At 38.4% G+C, this 20070-nt stretch overlaps 1 protein-coding gene across 3 annotated transcripts in view; it reads right to left on the reverse strand.

Annotated features, from left to right (window-relative positions):
• Positions 1-20070, reverse strand: part of ADAMTSL1 (ADAMTS like 1) — a 1021291-nt gene that overhangs the window by 424606 nt on the left and 576615 nt on the right. For 2 of the 3 annotated variants that reach the window (XM_063594468.1, XM_003822608.5), the window contains exon 1: positions 13048-15132. The exons of the other annotated variant lie outside the window; for it this stretch is intronic. In XM_063594468.1, coding sequence (XP_063450538.1) covers positions 13048-13110 — 63 coding nt within the window. In that variant the 5' untranslated portion in view covers positions 13111-15132. Of the gene's footprint in view, positions 1-13047; positions 15133-20070 lie in introns of those variants that run through there. 3 annotated transcript variants of the gene reach the window in all.

The raw sequence follows: 20070 nt of genomic DNA on the forward strand, positions 1-20070 counted from the left end.
AGAGCTACATGCACAGTGGAGACTATTCGTTTATAATTAGGAAAATAAATTCTATACACGAGATTCCAATGCCTGATTAAAAATCTGACGCCTTAGCAATCTGATTAATAAAGAAACAATATAAAGAGTTTATGTGACATTTAACTCACTTTAGTATAACTTAGGAGTTTTTTTTCAAATCACGTTTTTTAGTATAAAATGATAAATTGAGGAATTTCAGATATGGCCTGATTATTTTCTGAAGACCACAATTAATATTTAATCAGGGCAGATACATTTAGACAATTAATGCTACATCTTTTACTGGCATTTTTAGCTGTTTTCAAAGGGAACTTCACGTGTGATGCCTGTGTTAGACAATGTGAAAAGCTGCAAGAATTAGGGCAAAGAGATCTGCTGGCATCCCACGTAAAGATTCATAATTGTGACATGAATCTAAGGAGTGGAGTAGGACACTATTTGGTGAGAAAACAGATGAAGATCACACATGGGAAACTACTACAGCCTCAGACAACAATAATCACCCAAAGGTAGAAAAATGACTCCCTGTTATGGGCTTTGTGTTACATGAGGGAGGTAAAGCTTTCAAAAAGCACAGGATTTTCACTCCCACTCGGCTTTTTTTTGAGACAAGGTCTCACTTTGTTACCCAGGCTGGAGTACAGTCACACAATCTCGGCTCACTGCAGCCTCCATCTCTCCAGCTCAAGCAATCCTCCCACCTCAGCCTCCTGAGTAGCTAGGACTACAGGCACGCACTACCATGCCTGGCTAATTTTTGCATTTTTTCTTAGAGACGAGGTTTTGCCATGTTGCCCAGGTTGGTCTTGAACTCCTGGGCTCAAGCGATCCTCCTGCCTTGGCCTCCCAAAGTGCTGAGACTACAGGTGTGGGCCACCATGCTGGCTAGGCCAGGATTGCCCTATTGAAATAGCCTCTATTTTTAAAAGCTCGCTGAGAGTGAATAAAGGGTTAAGTCACAACAGATTGGCAGTCTCTTCAGAAAACTTGGGCCTGAATTCACACTTTGCTGAATGACAGAAAGTTCTTAACTTTTTAGGATACAGATACATTGGTTGTTCCCGAATACCTTCAATAATTTGGGAAAAATAATCCCTAACTGTAGGTCAAAAATTTTAACTGAGAGGCCTTGAATAAAATTACTAACTCTTTCACACTTTCATTCAGCAAACATTTGTTGAACACCGACTCAGTTCCAAGCCCTGGTTCTATGCTAAACAGTGGGATCTAAAGAACCCTAGCACCCAGCTGGCACTTTATAAGAGCCTCTGAGGCCTCAAGATGTACAGCAAAGGGAGCCCACAGGAGGTTTTTGCTACCAGTAACTATGTAGCCTTACAGCTGGACGTTTACGCTTCTTTGTCATCACTACTGCTGCTGCTGTTGCTACTGCCTTCGTGGCTTCTCACCAGGAGAGGTGTAATAATCTTGTAACTTTTGGCCTCCCTTCTCCAGGCCTTTCCACTCTATGTGGCCATCACAGCTGTCTTTCTAAAACAAAAACTTGGGTCAGAGCTTCTGGGGGTGGCCTGCAACACCCTGCATGATCTGGCTGTGCTCCAGCTATAGGGATTCACTCACTGTTCCTTGAACTTACCTTCCCTTTCCTTCTTCTGGGCCTTTGCCCGTGCAAGTCCCTCTGCTGGCAATGCCCCCTCTTCCCTCTCTTATCTGCCTGATGAACTTCCATTGAGTTATTCTCTACTAGGACAGTGCCTGGGACACATCAGACAGAAAAATGCCAGCATCCTTCCCATTCTTTGTTTTCTTCTTTGTGCTACTACAGAAACTCATATCCTCTGCTCTGCCTCAGTCTATTACTTTTTAAAGACTTTGTTTGGTGCCTGTGAGCTTCCTGGGGAGTAAGACTGTCTTGTTCATCTATGTGTTTCAAGGAAAGTGATTGGCAGACAGCAGGCCAATCCATGACAAAGTATGTGTTGACACATAGAATAAAGAGAATAAGGACATTGGTTAGCTTTCCATAAAGCTAAATGTGTTTAGTTATTTTTTTTCTTCTGAAATCATGTACCTGGGACTTTTGGCTTTTTCAAATGACCTTTAATTTCTTGTACTGGTAAAAGAAAACGGGAGAGTTGAGACATGAATGAACTCTGCCTCAGTTCAAATCTGTACCCTTCCCCTACCGACTGAGTGATCTTAGACATGTTACATAACCTCTCTGTGCCTCAGTTTCCTTGTCAAGATGGAAAATTGTCATGGCTCCATCCATAGGGTTCTTATGAGAATTAGATAATTTAATGCAGTATATATAAAGTGCTTCTTACATTGAAGCAAGTACTCTCTTGAGTATTAACTAATGTTATTTCATTGATGAAACTATGGTGAGAGAAATTTATTTTATTAGCGTCCTTAGTTAACAATACAAAAAATTAGAAATTTGTCTCTACTTTCCGTAACTCCTACCTACCTGCCAACCAGCCTTATTTTTTTTCTGAAATTTTAATAGTCTATGAAATCCAAAAGTCTGAGAATCAGTGCTTTAAATCATCTAGAACTCTCAAATGGGCAAAACCCACTGATCGAGTTTCTTAAAATCAAAATCCTGGAGCCTGCTGCCAAGACAATCCTGCTTAATAAAAGTCCCAGCACCAGCAAACTGAAGTTAGCAAACCTTTTGTGGGAAAACCTACTGTCATTAGCCTTCTATATGCAGCTGACTGGCCTTTTATTTGCCTGAAAGAGGGACTGGTTTAAAGGTTTTACTACTTTAGCATAGCTCTAGATTGAAAAGACAGGTGTTTATGTATCAAATAAACACAGAGACAAAGTAATACACTCATTAAGCTTAGGTTTCAGTATTCCTAAAAAAGAGGATTTCAGGAAAAAAAAGCAAAAGTCAAAGAAATGAACTTAAACATAAATCTTTAGAGATTTAGAGTTTTTCTAACACATTCTTTCTTGAATCACTATAAATAATGAATTAATGTGTCTATTTCTTTAGGCAGAAACCCCGTTACATCAGCAATAGTTAAATATACAGTTTAAAGAAAATAATATCATGACAGCAACATAAAACCAGTGGAAAGTACTGACCAATTAATTCCTGTCTTCCTCACCCCTGTGCCAAATCCTTACTGATATTCTATGTAGAAGGACTCATCTTTAGGACCATGTCTGTTTTGTTCAACATAGCATAGCCAGTACCTAGCACAGTGCCTGATATATAGCAGGCTCTCAATGAAGATGCTATTTTGCACTGAGGGAGGAAAGAAAGCTAGCACTTCTCAGAGACGTGCTACATGCAAGATCCCATATGAAGTTATTTTCACACATACATCACCAAATTATCCACATTTTTCATTAATAGGGAAACAAGATAAATGAGGCTTATTGGTATGACATAACTCTAGGGAAGAGCCGTATTTTACAGATTTTAGTTCTCTGTTCTTGCCAGGTCACCCTGATATTTATAAGCCAACAATGATCTTTGAGTTTTTTTGTTTTGTTTTGTTTTTGTTTTTTTTCAGAGACAGAGTCTTGCTCTGTCACCCAGGCTGGAGTGCAGTGGCACAATCTCGGCTCACTGCAAGCTCCGCCTCCCAGGTTCACGCCATTCTCCTGCCTCAGCATCCCGAGTAGCTGGGACTACAGGCATCCGCCACCACGCCCGGGTAATTTTTTGTATTTTTGGTAGAGATAGGGTTTCACCGTGTTAGCGAGGATGGTCTCGATCTCCTGACCTCGTGATCCACCTGCCTTGGACTCCCAAAGTGCTGGGATTACAGGTGTGACCACCGCGCCACGCCGATCTTTGAGTTTTAACTCAAGATTGTTTTGCAGCAGCTTCATTTGATCCTTGGTTTCTTCTGCATGTGACATTTCAACATTTCAATCCCTCTCTACCAAAGCCAGCATGACGGCTGTTATTTAAAGGTCCTAAAGGGGCCACACAGTATAATACAGGAGAATGAACTCAATAGAAGGAGAACAGACAAAAGGAAACAGCACAAGATTCCAGTATCTGGATCCCATGTACTAGGTGCTTGTGATAAATATAACTCGAATCTCTTTACGACATCTATATTTTAAATTAAATTCTCTGCAAAATGAAAGGGCTGGAATAGGCAACTAATTAATTTATTCAAACAAACACATCAAACACTTTTTCTATATCAAACTCTTTGTCTGGTGCTAGAGATACAAAGATATTCAGGACAAAATAAAACAAAACCCCTGCCTTCAAAGAGATACCAGTCAACTGAGGTCACATTCCGCATGCATCAAAGATTCCCTTTAATTCTAAAACCATTCTATGAATCTATGGGCTGGGAATTTAAATGCCAATTAATCTCATAACAGTAATTTCAAAGCATGTTTGTTATCTCAGACCAGCTACAAGCCCCAAATAAGAACTAAAAGTGTGTAGTATATCAGGGAAATTATATTAGGTCTCAGTGACAAATGGTTATAACAGCTAGAAAAAAAGAACCGGCTAGTTCTGAAAACATTCCCACCAAATCTCACTTAAGCACACCTGAACAGTAGGAGTTCTTATTGTTTCCATTAATCTATTTCATTCCTAGTTGTATTGATGAAGTACAATATTCTAACAATACTCATACAGACTTCAAATGGTGACTGAGATTACAGCCAGCAAAGGAGGCTGAGAAATCAGATACCCTACCATACCTTACTATGGGAACAAAGTGAGGTATATTTATTTTATTGGGCAGTTTGAATTTATTATAGGTTGCTCACAATTTCCTGTCTCATTTCTTTAGTGCTCTTGGAATTTATGTCAGGATGTCTTAGGTTATCACACTCTTTTCATCCCAACATTTATGCCAACAAACTGAATTGACTTAGAGAAAGTCCCTGGACAAAAATTGAAGGGGAAAATACCCAAAGCCTTAGCTGGAGAATGGCAGAAGCTTTGGAAAAAAATCTGAAAAAGCAATGAAGATGAAAATGGAAACTCCGTGAAAATTAATGTAGTGTAGAATTGGCAAACATACCACTTATTTCTTTAAACAAATAGAAGAAAGAACCCGCTTATGAGGTGCACCCAAATAATTCACAGGTGGTGAAACTATTAGAGTCCGGCAATTTCTTGCCTCAGAAGTGGAATAAATCTCCTGTATTATAAATGGCATATGTTCATGCACGTGATTTTTCTGCTATTCCCTTTCTTTCAACTATCCTACTTTTGATGCACAAGATCATCTTGGTCTTATTGTAATTAATTTATTTTAATAAGAACTTTAGGTATAATTCTAATGAGGATGGGAGATACAACCTCATATAGTAATTGCACTGACAGAAATATAATTCCAAATGGAATCTATTTGTTTTTTGCATGGATTTTGGTTGTTGCCAAGAAAGCACAATGTAGTGGAAACTATGTACAGATTGTAATCTGGCAGCAGATTCCCCAGTGATAGTGGGGCAGATGAAAACTCTCTAGATATTGGTCACACATAATGGTAATTCTCACAAAGATAACCATTTATCTTGAAAATAGTTTTTCCCTAAAGAATATTAACTAAAAAATTGTTCCAGTGTGTTCTGTTGCACAAATTGAGACTATGAACTATAGAAACAGTAAAAATAACTTTTCATGTTCAGAGTCAAATAGTGATTGACAATTTGAAAATAACACATTCATAATCTGTGGAAAGCCGTAATTTACATTTACACAGGGATAAAAGGATTAAACAAACAGCGTCTAAGCAGGTGCAGAGAGTTGTTTACAAGATGAACCAGCTTGTGGGGAAATTGAAAATAATAATGTCCATCACAGAACTGTTGCCTACAGAAGAGTTGTGTTTTGAAAAATTAAAAAAAAAAAAAAACTCTTGACAACAAAATGTCCAACACACTTCCAAGCTCTTCACTGTAGAGATTGTGACTTAATCTCTGTAGGTGGGATTATAGATGCCTGCCACCATGCCCAGCTAATGTTTGTATTTTTAGTAGAGATGGGGTTTCACCATGTTGGCCAGGCTGGTCTCGAACTCCTGACCTCAGGTGATCCACCCTCCTCGGCCTCCCAGAGTGCTGGGATTACAGATGTGAGCCACTGCACCCAGCCTAAAATCACTGTTCTTTCATGGCACTCAGACACCTCCAAGAAAAGTGTGTTAAAGATTGTTTGAAACTAGGAATATTCAAGAAGTGTGGTTTACTTTATATATCGCTGTACAAAACATTTGTTTACTTTGCCTTTGTGAGTCTGTTCCCTCTCTGTGAATTGTTTACTCTGATTTTCTGACATTCTGCCCTTGGAGCAGTTTCAGTGTTGCACCCTGGTTTCAGCTTCTCAGCATCTTTTTCTGTTATATTTGCCTTCCCCTTGGATCTGTGTGCTTCTATGTTCTTGGCCTCGCTGTTTGATCCCACTCTGTCCCAGGAGATTTCAACTGTTTCACCACAGCCTTGCCTCTTTGGTTTTCTTTCCTCATTTTCTACCACTCCCTCATCCACTTCCAGATTCTATGTTTTAAAAATGGACCCATTTTCCTGTTTTCCCTGTAGTACTGACACATACTCCCAACTACTTATCACACTTTAGGTATGCAGTAAATTGCAAACCGCAAAGATCAAACCACCATTAGAATGATGTGGCATCTTGTTAGTTCTCTTTTCCCATATAATAAATGGAAAACGGTATTAGTACTTACTTATGAGTAAGTACTGGCATGTATAGCATCTAAATTTGAAGCATATGTTATTTCTTAAAAGTTTTCAGCATAACAAACAACACCTTTCCCAAAATTTCAGGGTTTTCACACAACAAAGTTTGTTTCTTGCTCATGGTTAAATGAATGTTCACAGTGTAAGTCTGTGAGAGTGACACTGAGGGGCTGTGCTCCATGTAGTCATTCAGGGACCTAGACTTCCACTTGGTGGCTTTGCCATTCCTTAGAGTCATGAAGTTTTTTCTAGTGGATTCTCTGCATCCAGCAGGTGGGTAAAGAGAGAGTGTTTGATGCTTCGAGGATCACGTAGGCTGAGGGATCAGGCCTACAAGTGCCATATAGTACTTCTAGCTATTTTTCACTGATGAGAACTCAATTACATAGTACCATCCAGTCACAGGGAAGGCTGGCAAATACAGTTTATCATTATGCCCAGTAGCAAGAAGAAACAGGTTTTAGTGAATCCACAGCATTGTCTCTGCTAACATGAGAGTTTATTTTAAGTACTTTCAAGTTTTACAAAACTGTGACTAATGTAAGTATCGTTTTCTTCCTGAGGACAAGTTTTGAAAAAGGAAAAATATTTGAGAACTAAATGGATAAAAAATATATGAAACATCCAAAATGATTCATTCTAATTAACAAGAGCAAAAGGGGTTAATTGTTGTTCAGTGTGTGGCTATGTATATTTAAGAGACAGAGAAAGGAATACAGAATATATACCTCTTTTGCGTTTCTTAGGGTTGTTGACTTGGTCTTACCAAAACCAGAAATAGTGAAACGCTTCACACGTAAAATGAACGCTGACATTTTTCCTTCCTACTTGTACTTTTCCCTGTTTTCACCTTTTCTTGCCAAGTCATTCTTATTTTTCCATTTATTTATTCATTCACCCACATTTATTGAGATCAAATTACCAGGCATTCTGAAAGAGGCAGGAGGAACAAGTCACACCTTCTGCTGTCCCCCACAGCTTTGTGGGACAGAAAGAAGTGTAAGATAAGTAAGAGATGGGCGATGGCACAGATAAATGCAAAGTAGCCCAAGAACTATAAAAATTACATATAAAATATTTTAGAGATTACAATGAATTATTTATGCCTTCTGACAAGCAATTACTAAGCGCTGACTATACACATAGCTATACATGGGTAGAATTTGGGATGGGGCTATTTGAACACAGAAATTATGGTATTTCTCCTAATAAAGGTTACAATTACTTCATGAGATAAAATATATTTCTCTAATCAAAATAAAGAATGCTTGTGGATACAGCAAAACTTTTTAATGGATTTATAAATACTGAGTTTCTTGGGAAAGACAATAAACAAAAAGCCCGAGGTCACTGTTGGCTGCAGATTACAGCCATTGGGCATCTTCTTGACATGGCCAGAAAACTTAACTAACTGCCCTCCATGCTGGGTGCTCCAGTTAACAGAGTCCCTGAGAGGCAAAACAGAACAGTTAAGCTTTATTCAATGTAGGTTTTAATCTTGAAGTTCGGGAATTGGGGAGATTTAGTCATTTATTTTTGAGCTCATGGAAAGAAGGGGTTGATAGCAACAGCTTACCCCAGTTAGCAGGCAGGCTCCCCACACAGCTGTGCTGGCCTATTTCAATTAGGATCCTTTAGGACTTACATCACCTCTGGTATGCCAGTCCTAAGCCGCTCATGAGCCAGTACTGCCAATCAAGCCAAAATTCAACCACATGGTATGGTTTTTATGATATAGACAGAAAATGACATACACTTGTCTCATTCTGGTGAAAACACAAAGTTTGAAGCCAGCTCTCTAAAAGAAGAAAGTTAGTAACAATGACAAGACTGTAAAACTTGATTTAGACACATTTTCCTGTGATTATCTCAATACAGTTAACCAGGAGGTTATTCATGGTGATTCAAGGAATGCTCTCACTCAAGAAAAGGCTCCGGTCCTTATGCTACGAAGAGGTCACTTCTGGGTCACTCTACTCATGAGACCACAGAAACAGTAGAATATGCTTACTGAGAGGAGGGCACAATTAAACTTACATAGCTGGACCTGAGAGCGTGTCATTCCTGGAAACTGGAAGATACATGAATTAAAAGTAGAGCTGTCACTTGACCAAAGAAACAGAACTACACATATGAATTTAAGAATCACTGAAAATATGAAGAATTAAAGAACCCTTCGATAGTCTCTGTAAGTCATTTTTTCTCTTCATTTAGTTCACAAACTGTATCTACACGGCACTCTACTAGGTGCTTCGGGAAAAGCAGAAATTCATAGGACCCAGTATTTTTCCTGGAAGAGTTTAAAATTATATTCTGAGTAAGCCATAATAAAGGGGAGAACCAAAACACCAGACCATGTCTCAGGCTAATATAATCCCCAAGCAAAATACAGCCCAAGTAAACTAAGTTTTTAAAAAACATGAGTAACTTGTATAGAGTTAACGACACTTAACTGATAAAAATTGCAAACCCTAACTGTAATATTGTTAGTAGGATAGAATCTACTTAGGAGATGTGAATCTCCTAAGTTAGAGTAATAGCCTACTCCATGGTGTGTTAGAAGACTGCTTTCCAATTTATACATACATAATAGTAAATGGGCATCAACATGTATTAAAACATACAAATGCACAAATACATACATGCATTTATTTATTCATTCTCTTTGTCTCTCAAAAGACTTCAATTTCCATATGCTTTTTCAAGGAAAAACTTTCCTGGTGTAACAAGATTCTTCTGTAGTTCACTAGTGACCACTATTGGACACTCTTCCCTCAACTTACATGAAGCAACAGAAATGGTGTTATGTAAAAATAATAATGGGGGCCAGAAAGTGGTCCTGAACACACTGAAACACTAAAAACAGGAGTCTGAGTAAATAAAAATGTAGCTGGCCATGTCTAGACAACAAACTTCACAAAAACATGAAGAAAGTGATTTTTAAATTTTAAATGCTTCATAGCGTTCTGTAGATCTATGCAAAAAGTCTTCAAGCTTGATTTAAAGACAATCTAGGTTTGAGAAAAAGAAATCTGTGTAGAGTGAACAATTATAGAAAAGTGCTTGTGCATGCACATGAACACAGACAGACATACATGCTGCTGGAACAGGCCACGGTCTCCTGTAAATAAGGGACTTAACATTCATTCCATAAGCTAATGGTGCTTCTCCCCATCCAAGATAGATCCACTTAGATAATAGTGGGAGAAAGTGCCAGAGGGACTGAAGGGAATGGGCTATTGTGTTTGACTAGTTGCCATGTATAAATTAGTACAGAGAAGAAAAAGAAATTCAACAGAAAAACACATGTACTTTATTATAATTCCTAGTGTTACTCTTGCAACTCTCACAATAGCAGGCAAAAGAGCTTAAAACTGTTTAAAAGAAACAAAAGGCAAATGCAAATTTGATTAAACGCCTTTCTGACAAGAAGTGATTTGACTTCAAGTGTAGATGGACACATATGTCAATGGCCGGTCATGGTTTTTGCCACATTCTTTTTGAGCTAAACAATTGGGACAAAGGAGAGAGAATAAATACGAGAAAGCAGAATGGGAGGATTGAGAAAATGGCATTATGTAGCTTAATTTCACCTGAATATCAAATGAAATCTCTTGATCAGTACTACTGTCCTACTGTGTCCAGAATATAAATCTATGATACAAGCTCTGTGCATGAAAATATGGGTGGTAACCTAAAATAGATTCAACACCCATCCTCTCAGAAATAAGTTCCAAGGGGAAAGGATTTTGACAGAATGAAGGCTGAACAACCTTCAATATTTGTACACACTCAAGAACCTAGTCATGATACAGATGATTCAGCTGTCAATGAAATGAGGGATATTTTAATAAGGAAGAAACTGGGCTTGCCACCAAATACACAGGATGTTTTCCAATTAGGTTACAGAGACCTTTAGAAATTGCCCCAAATAAGTCCAAGAATAGACAGAATCCTTGCAATGTGTAAAGGAAAACAAAACCAAAAAAAAAACTATAGGAAAAACAAGCCCCTCAATTCAATTTCTCTATCAAGCTTGAAGGTTGAGCTGATGATGCCACACTTCTAGTTCTAAATCAAGTACAGAACAGGCTAAAAGTCACAATCTCTTAAGCCAATAATTAAACTTAATGCTCAAGGGGGCAGTTAATGAGCAAGTTTAACAAGTGCTCATGATATTGTACATATCTTTAATGATCAAGATGATGCAAAAAGCCTAAATATCTGCAACAAAGGGTACAGACCAACCTGCACCACTGTTTTCATTGTTCTTAAATATTTACAACCACCATATGAAGCAAACATGTTCTATTCTCTCCATTATTTGACCTTTGGGTTCAAATGCAAGCTTATTTCATTGCCTGAAAAAATGGGTTTAAAATGTCTTATCTGTATGATTATTGTAAGGATTTATTGTAATGATTTTCAAACAACTAGCCACATTCAGACACAAAATACATGACAGCTATTACTAATGCTGTTATTGCTTTGCAAAGGGATGTATGTAAACATCAGTCAGTTCTTCCTTTTGTAGCACAACTCTCAGATTTCCACTTCATTTAAATGCAGGCATAAAGCAAACCTAGGTTTGTTTTAATTTTATCTTTATAATACAATTATTGTAATCTAAACATGATATGTTTTAAGTCCTTCTGAAATAAGCATACATACCTTTTCATTCCACATAAGTCAAATTATATGCTCTAATACATATATGAATATTCAAGATATCACAGAGGGATATAATGCGTTTACCAAATGGATAGCAAAACAATCTATTCCTGAATGGGAAAGTTTTACTAAAGTATAATGAGATCATACTTCCATATGAAAATATCAAAAAAAGTAATGTATACTGGTAATTTGCTTTATGATGCAATATAATGGGAAAATAACACACACTTAAAAAAATCACAAAGAAGGAAAGATGAGACAAACTAATGGTGTATACAAGTAACACATCCCATATGGAAAAAATGAGACACCTTTCATAAATCGCTTGCTCCACAAGTCATAAAGCATACCTAAACATTCTGTTCTTTGTATTTTTCAGAACAGCTAAAACTTATAGTTCATTCATGCTTGAAATGTAGTTTACCTTTAAATTTCTATGAAAAATTAAAAATATATTTCTATATTTATAGCACTTGCAATGCAGCATTATAATTTCTTAGCTACAATGATGCAAATCATTAAGAAGTGGGAATGTATAAAATATTGAATCACTGTCTGATTACTCTATTTGATGAATCTCCTGGACTTTCAGTTTGTACCAAATGGCTTTCTTCCCTACTTCAAAATTATAGCGCAGATCAGATTTGTCAGAATATAATCAGAACAAAACATTCCTTCCCCATCAAGGAATCAATGCAACCTATTCATCTGCTACATTTTTACCTTGTTCTCTTCCCGCCTTGTTACCTTCTGAGGAAGTTCTGGCATGTTATAAATGTGACAGGAAAAACTACAATCACATTTGTTTGGATCAGTGTGTGCAAATTTTGGAATCAAACCTTCAGATGAGGTTTGCTAAGCTGCCTGCCCAGAACACTCTGGTTTAAAAAATGTGCATTGCTATTAATATTTTGAGTGTAGATTTATTTTGGACAGTAAATGTTCATTTTCTGCCCATAAAACCAAGTATGAGTCACAACGGAACATTTACTTTGAGTCAAAAATGCAATGTGTACTGACGTTCAAGAGCAGAGCATCTTATCACTATGACTGTGGCAATCAGCCGTACTAAAAGTCACCATTCCTTTTTCTTCTTTAAAAGTAAATTTGAGATCAAAGGCCATAATCCTCAATTCATAAATCCTAGCATTAACTTCTATCCATAAATGACTTGCAGTAATTAAGAGCCATAATCTGGGTTGGCTGCAAAGAGGCTCTCATTCCCTTCTTTACCTGGTTCCATAGCACATGTGCATAGATGGAAAGTAATTCATTAAAGGCAGTACGGGCAAGCTCTGCAAAGCCTATCCATCAAAAAATTCCCGGAACACCACAGTGAGTGAGTTTAATTTCAGGATGTCTGTTATCCAAATTCCAAGCATACACACCACCATATATACAGTCCTCAGCTCCCAAACTCCATGCGGTATGTCCCAAAGTTCATGTCTCAGTATCAGTATTACTATATAGCAGTAACTAATTCCAGAAAGTCTTGCAGACTTTATCTTGCTTGGGAAGTTGAGGTTAAAAGTTCTAGAAGAAGTATTCTCTCTTTGTAATCGTGTAAATTATTTTACCTGGAGTTTTAAGATAAAGACACACACACACACACACAAACACACATACACACACCCACCCCCAACAGCACCCAGACTCAATGGCAATAGCAATGCATTGAAATGAAAAGGCATTTACCAGCAGCAGGAAAGCCAGAAAGAGGAGCAGTGTGCCAGGAGTTGCCCGACGGCAGCATTCCATGCTTGGATCCTTGCCGGAATCAGAATCGGACACTGAATAAGCTGCTAAGTGCTCCTCTGCCTGCTGTCACATCCAGTACTGGTGCTAACACTCCAGTCCTGCCTATCAGCTTCCATCAGCCCCTCTCACATTTCCTGACCGAGGGGTGGGTGGGTGGATGGATGGGTGGGGGGTAAGCTGAATGGAATCTCTCTCGGAGCAGGCAGCCAGCCAATCAGGCTCCTGCTAATCAGACATGCTGAATAACAAAGCCAGGAGGACAGAGAAAGTGTAACGGTGCGAGCAAAAAAGGGGGAAAAGGACGAAAAAGAAAGGCGAGCGAGCAGCAGAGCGAGAAGGGAAATGCAAAAGATGCAGAATTGCAAAAGATGAAGCCAAGCACTGTGCTTCCCATGGACCTGGTTAGTTCTTTGTGAGATGCATTTCTATTTGCCATTTGCCTGTGCTGATGTCTGTTGCTTTGTAAAGTACAGTAGCTCCCTGTGACTGTGTATTGTTCCATTCAGGAGAGAAACTTAATCCCTGTCAATATATAACATATGCCATAAAGGGAAAGAACCATAGACAAAAACCGACTTAATGTGCCCTGTAAATGTGTTCTGTACAACTGTTTTATTTCGCCTCCATAAAGTTCCTCTTTACTTTCTCTCTTGACTTGGAAAATAAATACTCTATACATTTTCTGAAGGTTCCTCACTAAGCCTAAACAGTGGCATAAGTTATTTTGTGTTATTAAGGACTTAATTTGGGGGGGAAAAAAAAACAAAGCAAGTTGCTTCTCTGTAAAGTGACAATTTAAGGCATTTAAGATTTGCTAATTGTAAAGGCACAATTAGAAACTTAGATCCCCCAGTTTAAAAAGAAACCCTCAACAAAGACTCCAGGATGAGTGGGGCTGAAATTTGGGGTTGAGGAGCAGCCTGGTTTTGATGCACTGCCAACTCTCAACTATCTATTTTAGCCACGGGAGAGAAAGAAAGGATGAATTAAATCCTCAGTTAATCCCCAAACCTTCTTTTAACCAAGTTTCAGCTTCCTCCGCACCTCACCCACGTCCTTTATCAGAGCTGTTATAATGCAGAAAAGGCTGCACTGAGTTTTACCTCATTTTTCCATCCACTATTGCAAGAAGGTTGGATGGGATGACCTTGGAGGCCAGTCCAGCCCTGAAGGAAGTGCTAATGAGCAGTGAAATGACGACAAGGCCAGCAACAGCAACGAGAAGGTCAGGAAGCTTCTGAAGCTGCTTAATCCACCAGCAAGGGAGATTTGACTCTACTAGAGGAAGGTTTTATTACAGTTTTAGAAAAGTGTCAAATGTCAAACAAGGATGTATTTCCCCTTATCTGCAAAGGAAATCATTGAGTTTTGAAAGAATAAAAGAGCAGCCCTGGCCTTACATTGCCATAGGTGTGTCATCAGGACGTTTTCCCTTTTCAGATCTCCTGATAGCCCAGAAATATATGCAGTGGAGGTACAAGACATTTAGAATTAATGTTCTTTCCTTTCATTATTAAAAAATACTGACAAGAGGTATGAAACACACAAATATGGAAAACCTGATGAAGCCATAATGGGCATGTGAATACAGGCAGGTCTGCCTATGTACATACCTGCTGCGTTGCTTTTCAAAAAGGTGAAGAAAAGCAGGTTGTTCAACTTTAGGTTACCTACTTCATATGGTATATCAGTTAAAGAGAGAGAAACTTTAAAAATCCTATTTTCAAGCTGTTAGGAAAGTCAAGGTCATACAAAGATTATCCTTTGTTCTCAATATTAAGTATGTGGACCTAGAAAAATGGAGAGTACAAATCCGTAACAAAGAGAGCCTATTCTTGAAATATGCTTTTCCCTTTTAGAAAGATTTGTTTTACAAATCTCTCAAAAACTAGCTAATGCTCATAAGCTAAAGCGTATTCACAAGTAGATGTAAAAATGCTTAACTTTGTCTTTCCACTATTGTTTTTGTCCGAAATCCTCATCACATTAAAGAAAGGTGATTGATTGAAATAAACTTTCATTCATAAAGCTATGTTATATGTGTCTCTCTGTTACACACCAGAGCTTTCTGCTAAAGGGTTTGTTTTTTTCCCTCCTATCACAGTCATTAACTGAAGAGTTTCAACTAGTTCTATTAATGGAACATTTTACCACATTTTACCTAATACCACCTCCTCCCTCTTCACACATAAACCCTGCTCATTAAGCAGATCCAAAGGGAAGAATAGGTAATGGGAGAAAGAAAAGTAGCAACAAAGCTAATGATGAGATACTATTTGTAGAGGAACAGAAAAATAATCAGCATGGTCAGAAAATAACTGGTAACCACTTACATGCTAGTTTAGATTCCTTTCTGCTTTGCGAATAAATACTGCCTAGGTATTTTGAGTCAGAAATTTCTGCCTTGAAGTTTTAATGGGCATGCTAATGTACAGCAAGATGGTCATCTCAATGAAGTCACCGAATAATATACTACTTTAAAGTCAAGCCCTCAATCACCTATTGAATGCCTGGAGGATGCCCACCACACTGTCTCATGCTTCTGATTCCTCACAGCATTTTCTTTCCTCTCGGGAACACCCAGAGAAACTAGGAAAAGCAATTGCACATCCGGAGCTACACAGTGCAGGTGAAATTACAAATTTACGATAACTTCAGAAAAGGGAGAACAAAATCAAGTTGGGTTCAGGTGACTGGGGAAAGTTTTGGTCATGAACTAATCTTGATGATGGCCAAAATTTACATGCCATCTTCACGGTTTACAAAGTGATTTTACATTTATGATCTCATTTGACCTTCGTGACTACTTTTTGAAATGAAGTAATCACCCCATTTTGTGTATGTGGAAACTGAGGCTCAGAGAAGTTAAGTGACTTGACTGAAGCTTTGCTGGCTAGAACTGGCCATTGAGCCACGGTTTACCGAATCTAAATCCACCCTCATCTCATATTCATAGATATGCATTATATCTATATATGATGTATACACACACATATATTCAGACGTTGGCAGTGATGTGGTTGAAGGGGGATGTTTATAGGAAAAGGAAAATAGGCTACCAGGGTTTACTATGGGTATATGTTACCTGACGATGGAAAGTATCTTATTTTAGCCTCCAGCTTCTATGTCTCTTGACTTTCTCATTTCTAAAACGTTTTCAGCACCTAGGAAAAGTAATGTAAAACTTTAGGTAATCTAGATCCATATTAATGGCAACCGGGGAAAGGCCACTTACGGCATCTGAGCAGGGCGTTGGCCAAATTCCTTTTTTCCTCTTCAGGTATCTAAATTAAAACCGTCTGCAAGTGTGTGAGCAGCAGCACTAGCAGAAGCCGTGGCAGCTGAATAATACTGGTTACTGGCTCCATGCACAACATATTAGGTGAAATGAAATCAGAAGCAAGAGAGAGAGAGTGTCAGGGCTGTCTGAAGCATCATTCCAAATGGTATGGATTTAACAATACTTAATTTAAAAAACACCAGCTTGGACAGAAGCAAGCTGTTAACATTCAGTGTGCTTTATGGGAGGAAAGAGTGAGCTAAACTTTCGGTATTTCTCTCCCTGGGGAGAATTCGTTACAAGTCTTGCTCTGGAGCCACCTGTCTCTTTCTTCAGGTTGAGCCTCTTTGCTTAGCCCGTCAGCTGCAGAAACCAGTGTATAGGGGACACAGGGTCTCCTGGAAAGAACTCAGGGCTGGGAGGATTTCAAGAGCTAGGCAGTGCCTAATCTCCCCTCTTTAAGGAAGTGGTTATGGCAGCATCTGAGCCTTGTTTTCCCCACAGGGATGCAGTGAAGTTCGATTTCCCTGGTTAATTCTGAAAAATAAAGTAAGGGCGACTAAGATAAAAGTATAGGAAGCAGACTGCTATTCTCAGGGGCAGAACTGAAATTTGAGCATTACTCCACAACTTGCCAACTCACCTAGTATCTATTTAACACCAAAGCCATTAGAGCATTCATTATAGTTTTCAAATCACCTTTCACACATGATCTAATGTGATATGAACAGAAACTCTAGGAGTTAGAGAGTGATTATTATCCCCAATTTGCAGATGAGGAAACCAGTCCTCCTACGTAGAAAATGGGTTCATCAAAGTTATTAGCAGGCAGGAAATTTGGGGCTCTATCAAAGGCTGTTTGACTTTCCCCAGGACTACCATCTGAGACGCTGACAGATGAAAATAGCTACATACACTGAGAGTCTCCCATGTGTAGGCACTTTTCTAAGTATTTTATATTTATTATTTCACGTAATCCTTACAACAACTCTATGGGGTAGGTACATTTATTAACTTCACATAGATGTTTTTAATGATGGGTTAGCAGTCCTTCATCCCAACCAGTGCCTGAAGTCCAGAAACAACATTTTCTAGACTCCCTTGCAGCTAGGGTACTTGATGGAATTGAGAACTAGCCACTCTGAAGTACTACAAAAATTCGGAAGGAGGAAGTGAGGCAGAAGCTACTACACTTTGCTCTGTCTGCTTGTAAAAATGGCTACAGAGCAATGAGGTTTTTCTTGTAACCATGCTAACCAGTTGCTATTTTTGCAGGTGTCAAGAGGCAGGCATGGGACATGCATTTATTAGCTGGATCAGGGAAGGTGGGCATGGCCCTTGCAGCTCTTGCTGTTTCATTCAGCTTTTCCACTCAGCAGCAGATGACTTCCTGGCTGTGGAAGAGGCAGCAACTCCCATGGTGATGTGTTTCTGTAAAGCAGCACTGGAATCTTCAGAAAGCTCAAGTTGGAGTCTTTTTCTTTGGTAACTCAAATGTTATGTGTTATTTAATATCCTATAACACATCACTTTCTGCTTAAATTAGCAAGAATAAATTCTGTTCTTTGCAACAGAATCCCAACTGATATACCCCCTTTAACAGAGAACACTGAGGCATAGAGAATTAAAGTACTTGCCCAAATCATATCTCCAAAGAGGGAAAGGGCCAAGATCTGAACCCAAGCAATCTGTGTTCATAACCACTAAGCTATAATGACTCTTTGTAAAGCAAAGGGCCATGAGAATTCAGAGAAGGGAGATGTCAATGCATATTTAAGGACTCAGTGAGGAGTTTGGTAGAGGAAAATGGAAACTGAAGAAGGCTTTGAGATATACACAGACTTTTAGGTAATGAAAAGAAACTAAGGAAAGGCTTTACAGCTGTGGAGAACAGAGTAAGCAGAGAGAAAGTAGAGAAAGGTAAGACTCCTGCTTTTACTCAATCTGATTCACTACTGCAGGTTGTGTAATGGGCAAAAAATATGATTTTAGATTCTTTGTCCCATGGTCTTCCTCTCTTTCCCTGCAAAGTGTCTAGCATAGCATGTTGCTTACGTGACAAACTCCACAATTGTAAAATTTGATCTGATTCATCTCCAAATGGCAGAAGCCCCAAGGGCCTCGGCTTACAGTTCTCCCTACAAGACTTAATTCAGGGCTTCTCATACTGTAGGTGCTTGGTTAAAATCTGTGACCCCAGTCAGTAGAAGAAAGGAATTCTGGAGGCTGTTTGGTACCATGGGAAGAACTCAGTTTTTGGAGCCAGACAGTTTAAATCTTAGCTGTTGCATTTATTACTCGAAGGGATTTAAGGAAATAAATTGCTGAAACTTTCTGAGCTTAGGGTTTTTTTGTTTGTTTGCTGGCTTGTTCTGTTTTAGCCTTTTGGACAGTGAGAGTTATGTTCACCACCGTCAGGCAGTTGTGGGCAGTAGAGTGAGAGGTTTGTAGAGTGTTTAGCTCAGAGCCTGATACAAGTAGGAGATAATAAATCAGTACCATTCTAGGTGGTGGGTATAGAAGTAGCCACTGGACATGTCTCTCAATTTTTCTGCATTTGAAAAATTTAATGAAACTCTGGGAAAAATATTATCATAATTTAGATTCAAATCCAAAGATACTTGTCCCCAAAACAAAACCAAACACAAAACAAAACAGAACTCATTGCAGAGCACTGAACTGAACCGGGAGGATAGACTTGTTCAGTACCCTCAAACCTACGGTCCTTGATCTTCTTTTATCTACATTGCTGAAGTTATGGCACAGATCTCAGAGGTTTGTTATTGAATTAGATTCAACAAACACTTACTGAGCACCTACTGTATGCAATGCACAATGCTACAGAGAATCTTGGCAACAAATAAACTGTCTTTTGTAGGCTTTTTGAAATAGAGAAACTTATCATTTTAATTGTTGAGGTTTGAATTATGGTTGTAATATTCATATAGTGAACCCAAGTGTAATACATAAATCCAAGGCCCCTAATGCCTAGTTCAGTTCTATTTCCATGACATCATCCCCCACAGATAAAACAATTATACCAGAGCCAGACAATAAGGTGAAGAGCTGTTAACAGATTTATAGACAATACACAGAGAGTGGGATTGAAATACAAAAGCCAAATTCCTCAGCTTGGCATTGAAGGAGCTCCCTGATCTGCTTCCAGTCCCAGGATAATAGAAAGCCATGCCCCACCTCGATTGAAATACCTGATATTACCCAACTACTTCAAGTCCTTTGACTACTGTGTATTTGTTCATCCTGTCCCTTCTGCGTGGAAGGTCCCTCCTTCTATCCTTGCCTTGCTAAAATTTATATTTTTGACTCTTTAAGATATAGCTCAAATGGCATCTCCTCCACAAAGCCTTCTGCTAACTGCAATTTTTAAAAAACTTTCTCCTTTTGCTCATTTGCTGGAATAATATTTTCAATATATTTGAATGCATTATATATCATAGATATGAGCCCTCCTTTTATTGGAAAAAAGTCTTTCCCATTGTTTTATTTTTAATATAATTAGTTTTACTAGTTTTTTATTGTATAGAAGTTTTAAACCTGTCAAAGAGTTACTGATCATTTTCATTTCTGATTTCTTCCACTGCTTCAAGCTTTAAGAGTTATTTTCCTCTGTGGTGGCAAACGTTTTTCTATTTTTTAATTTGGCATTTTAATATTTAATT

The sequence above is a fragment of the Pan paniscus genome, chromosome 11 (genome assembly GCF_029289425.2).
Source record: "Pan paniscus chromosome 11, NHGRI_mPanPan1-v2.0_pri, whole genome shotgun sequence".
Lineage (NCBI taxonomy): Eukaryota > Metazoa > Chordata > Mammalia > Primates > Hominidae > Pan > Pan paniscus.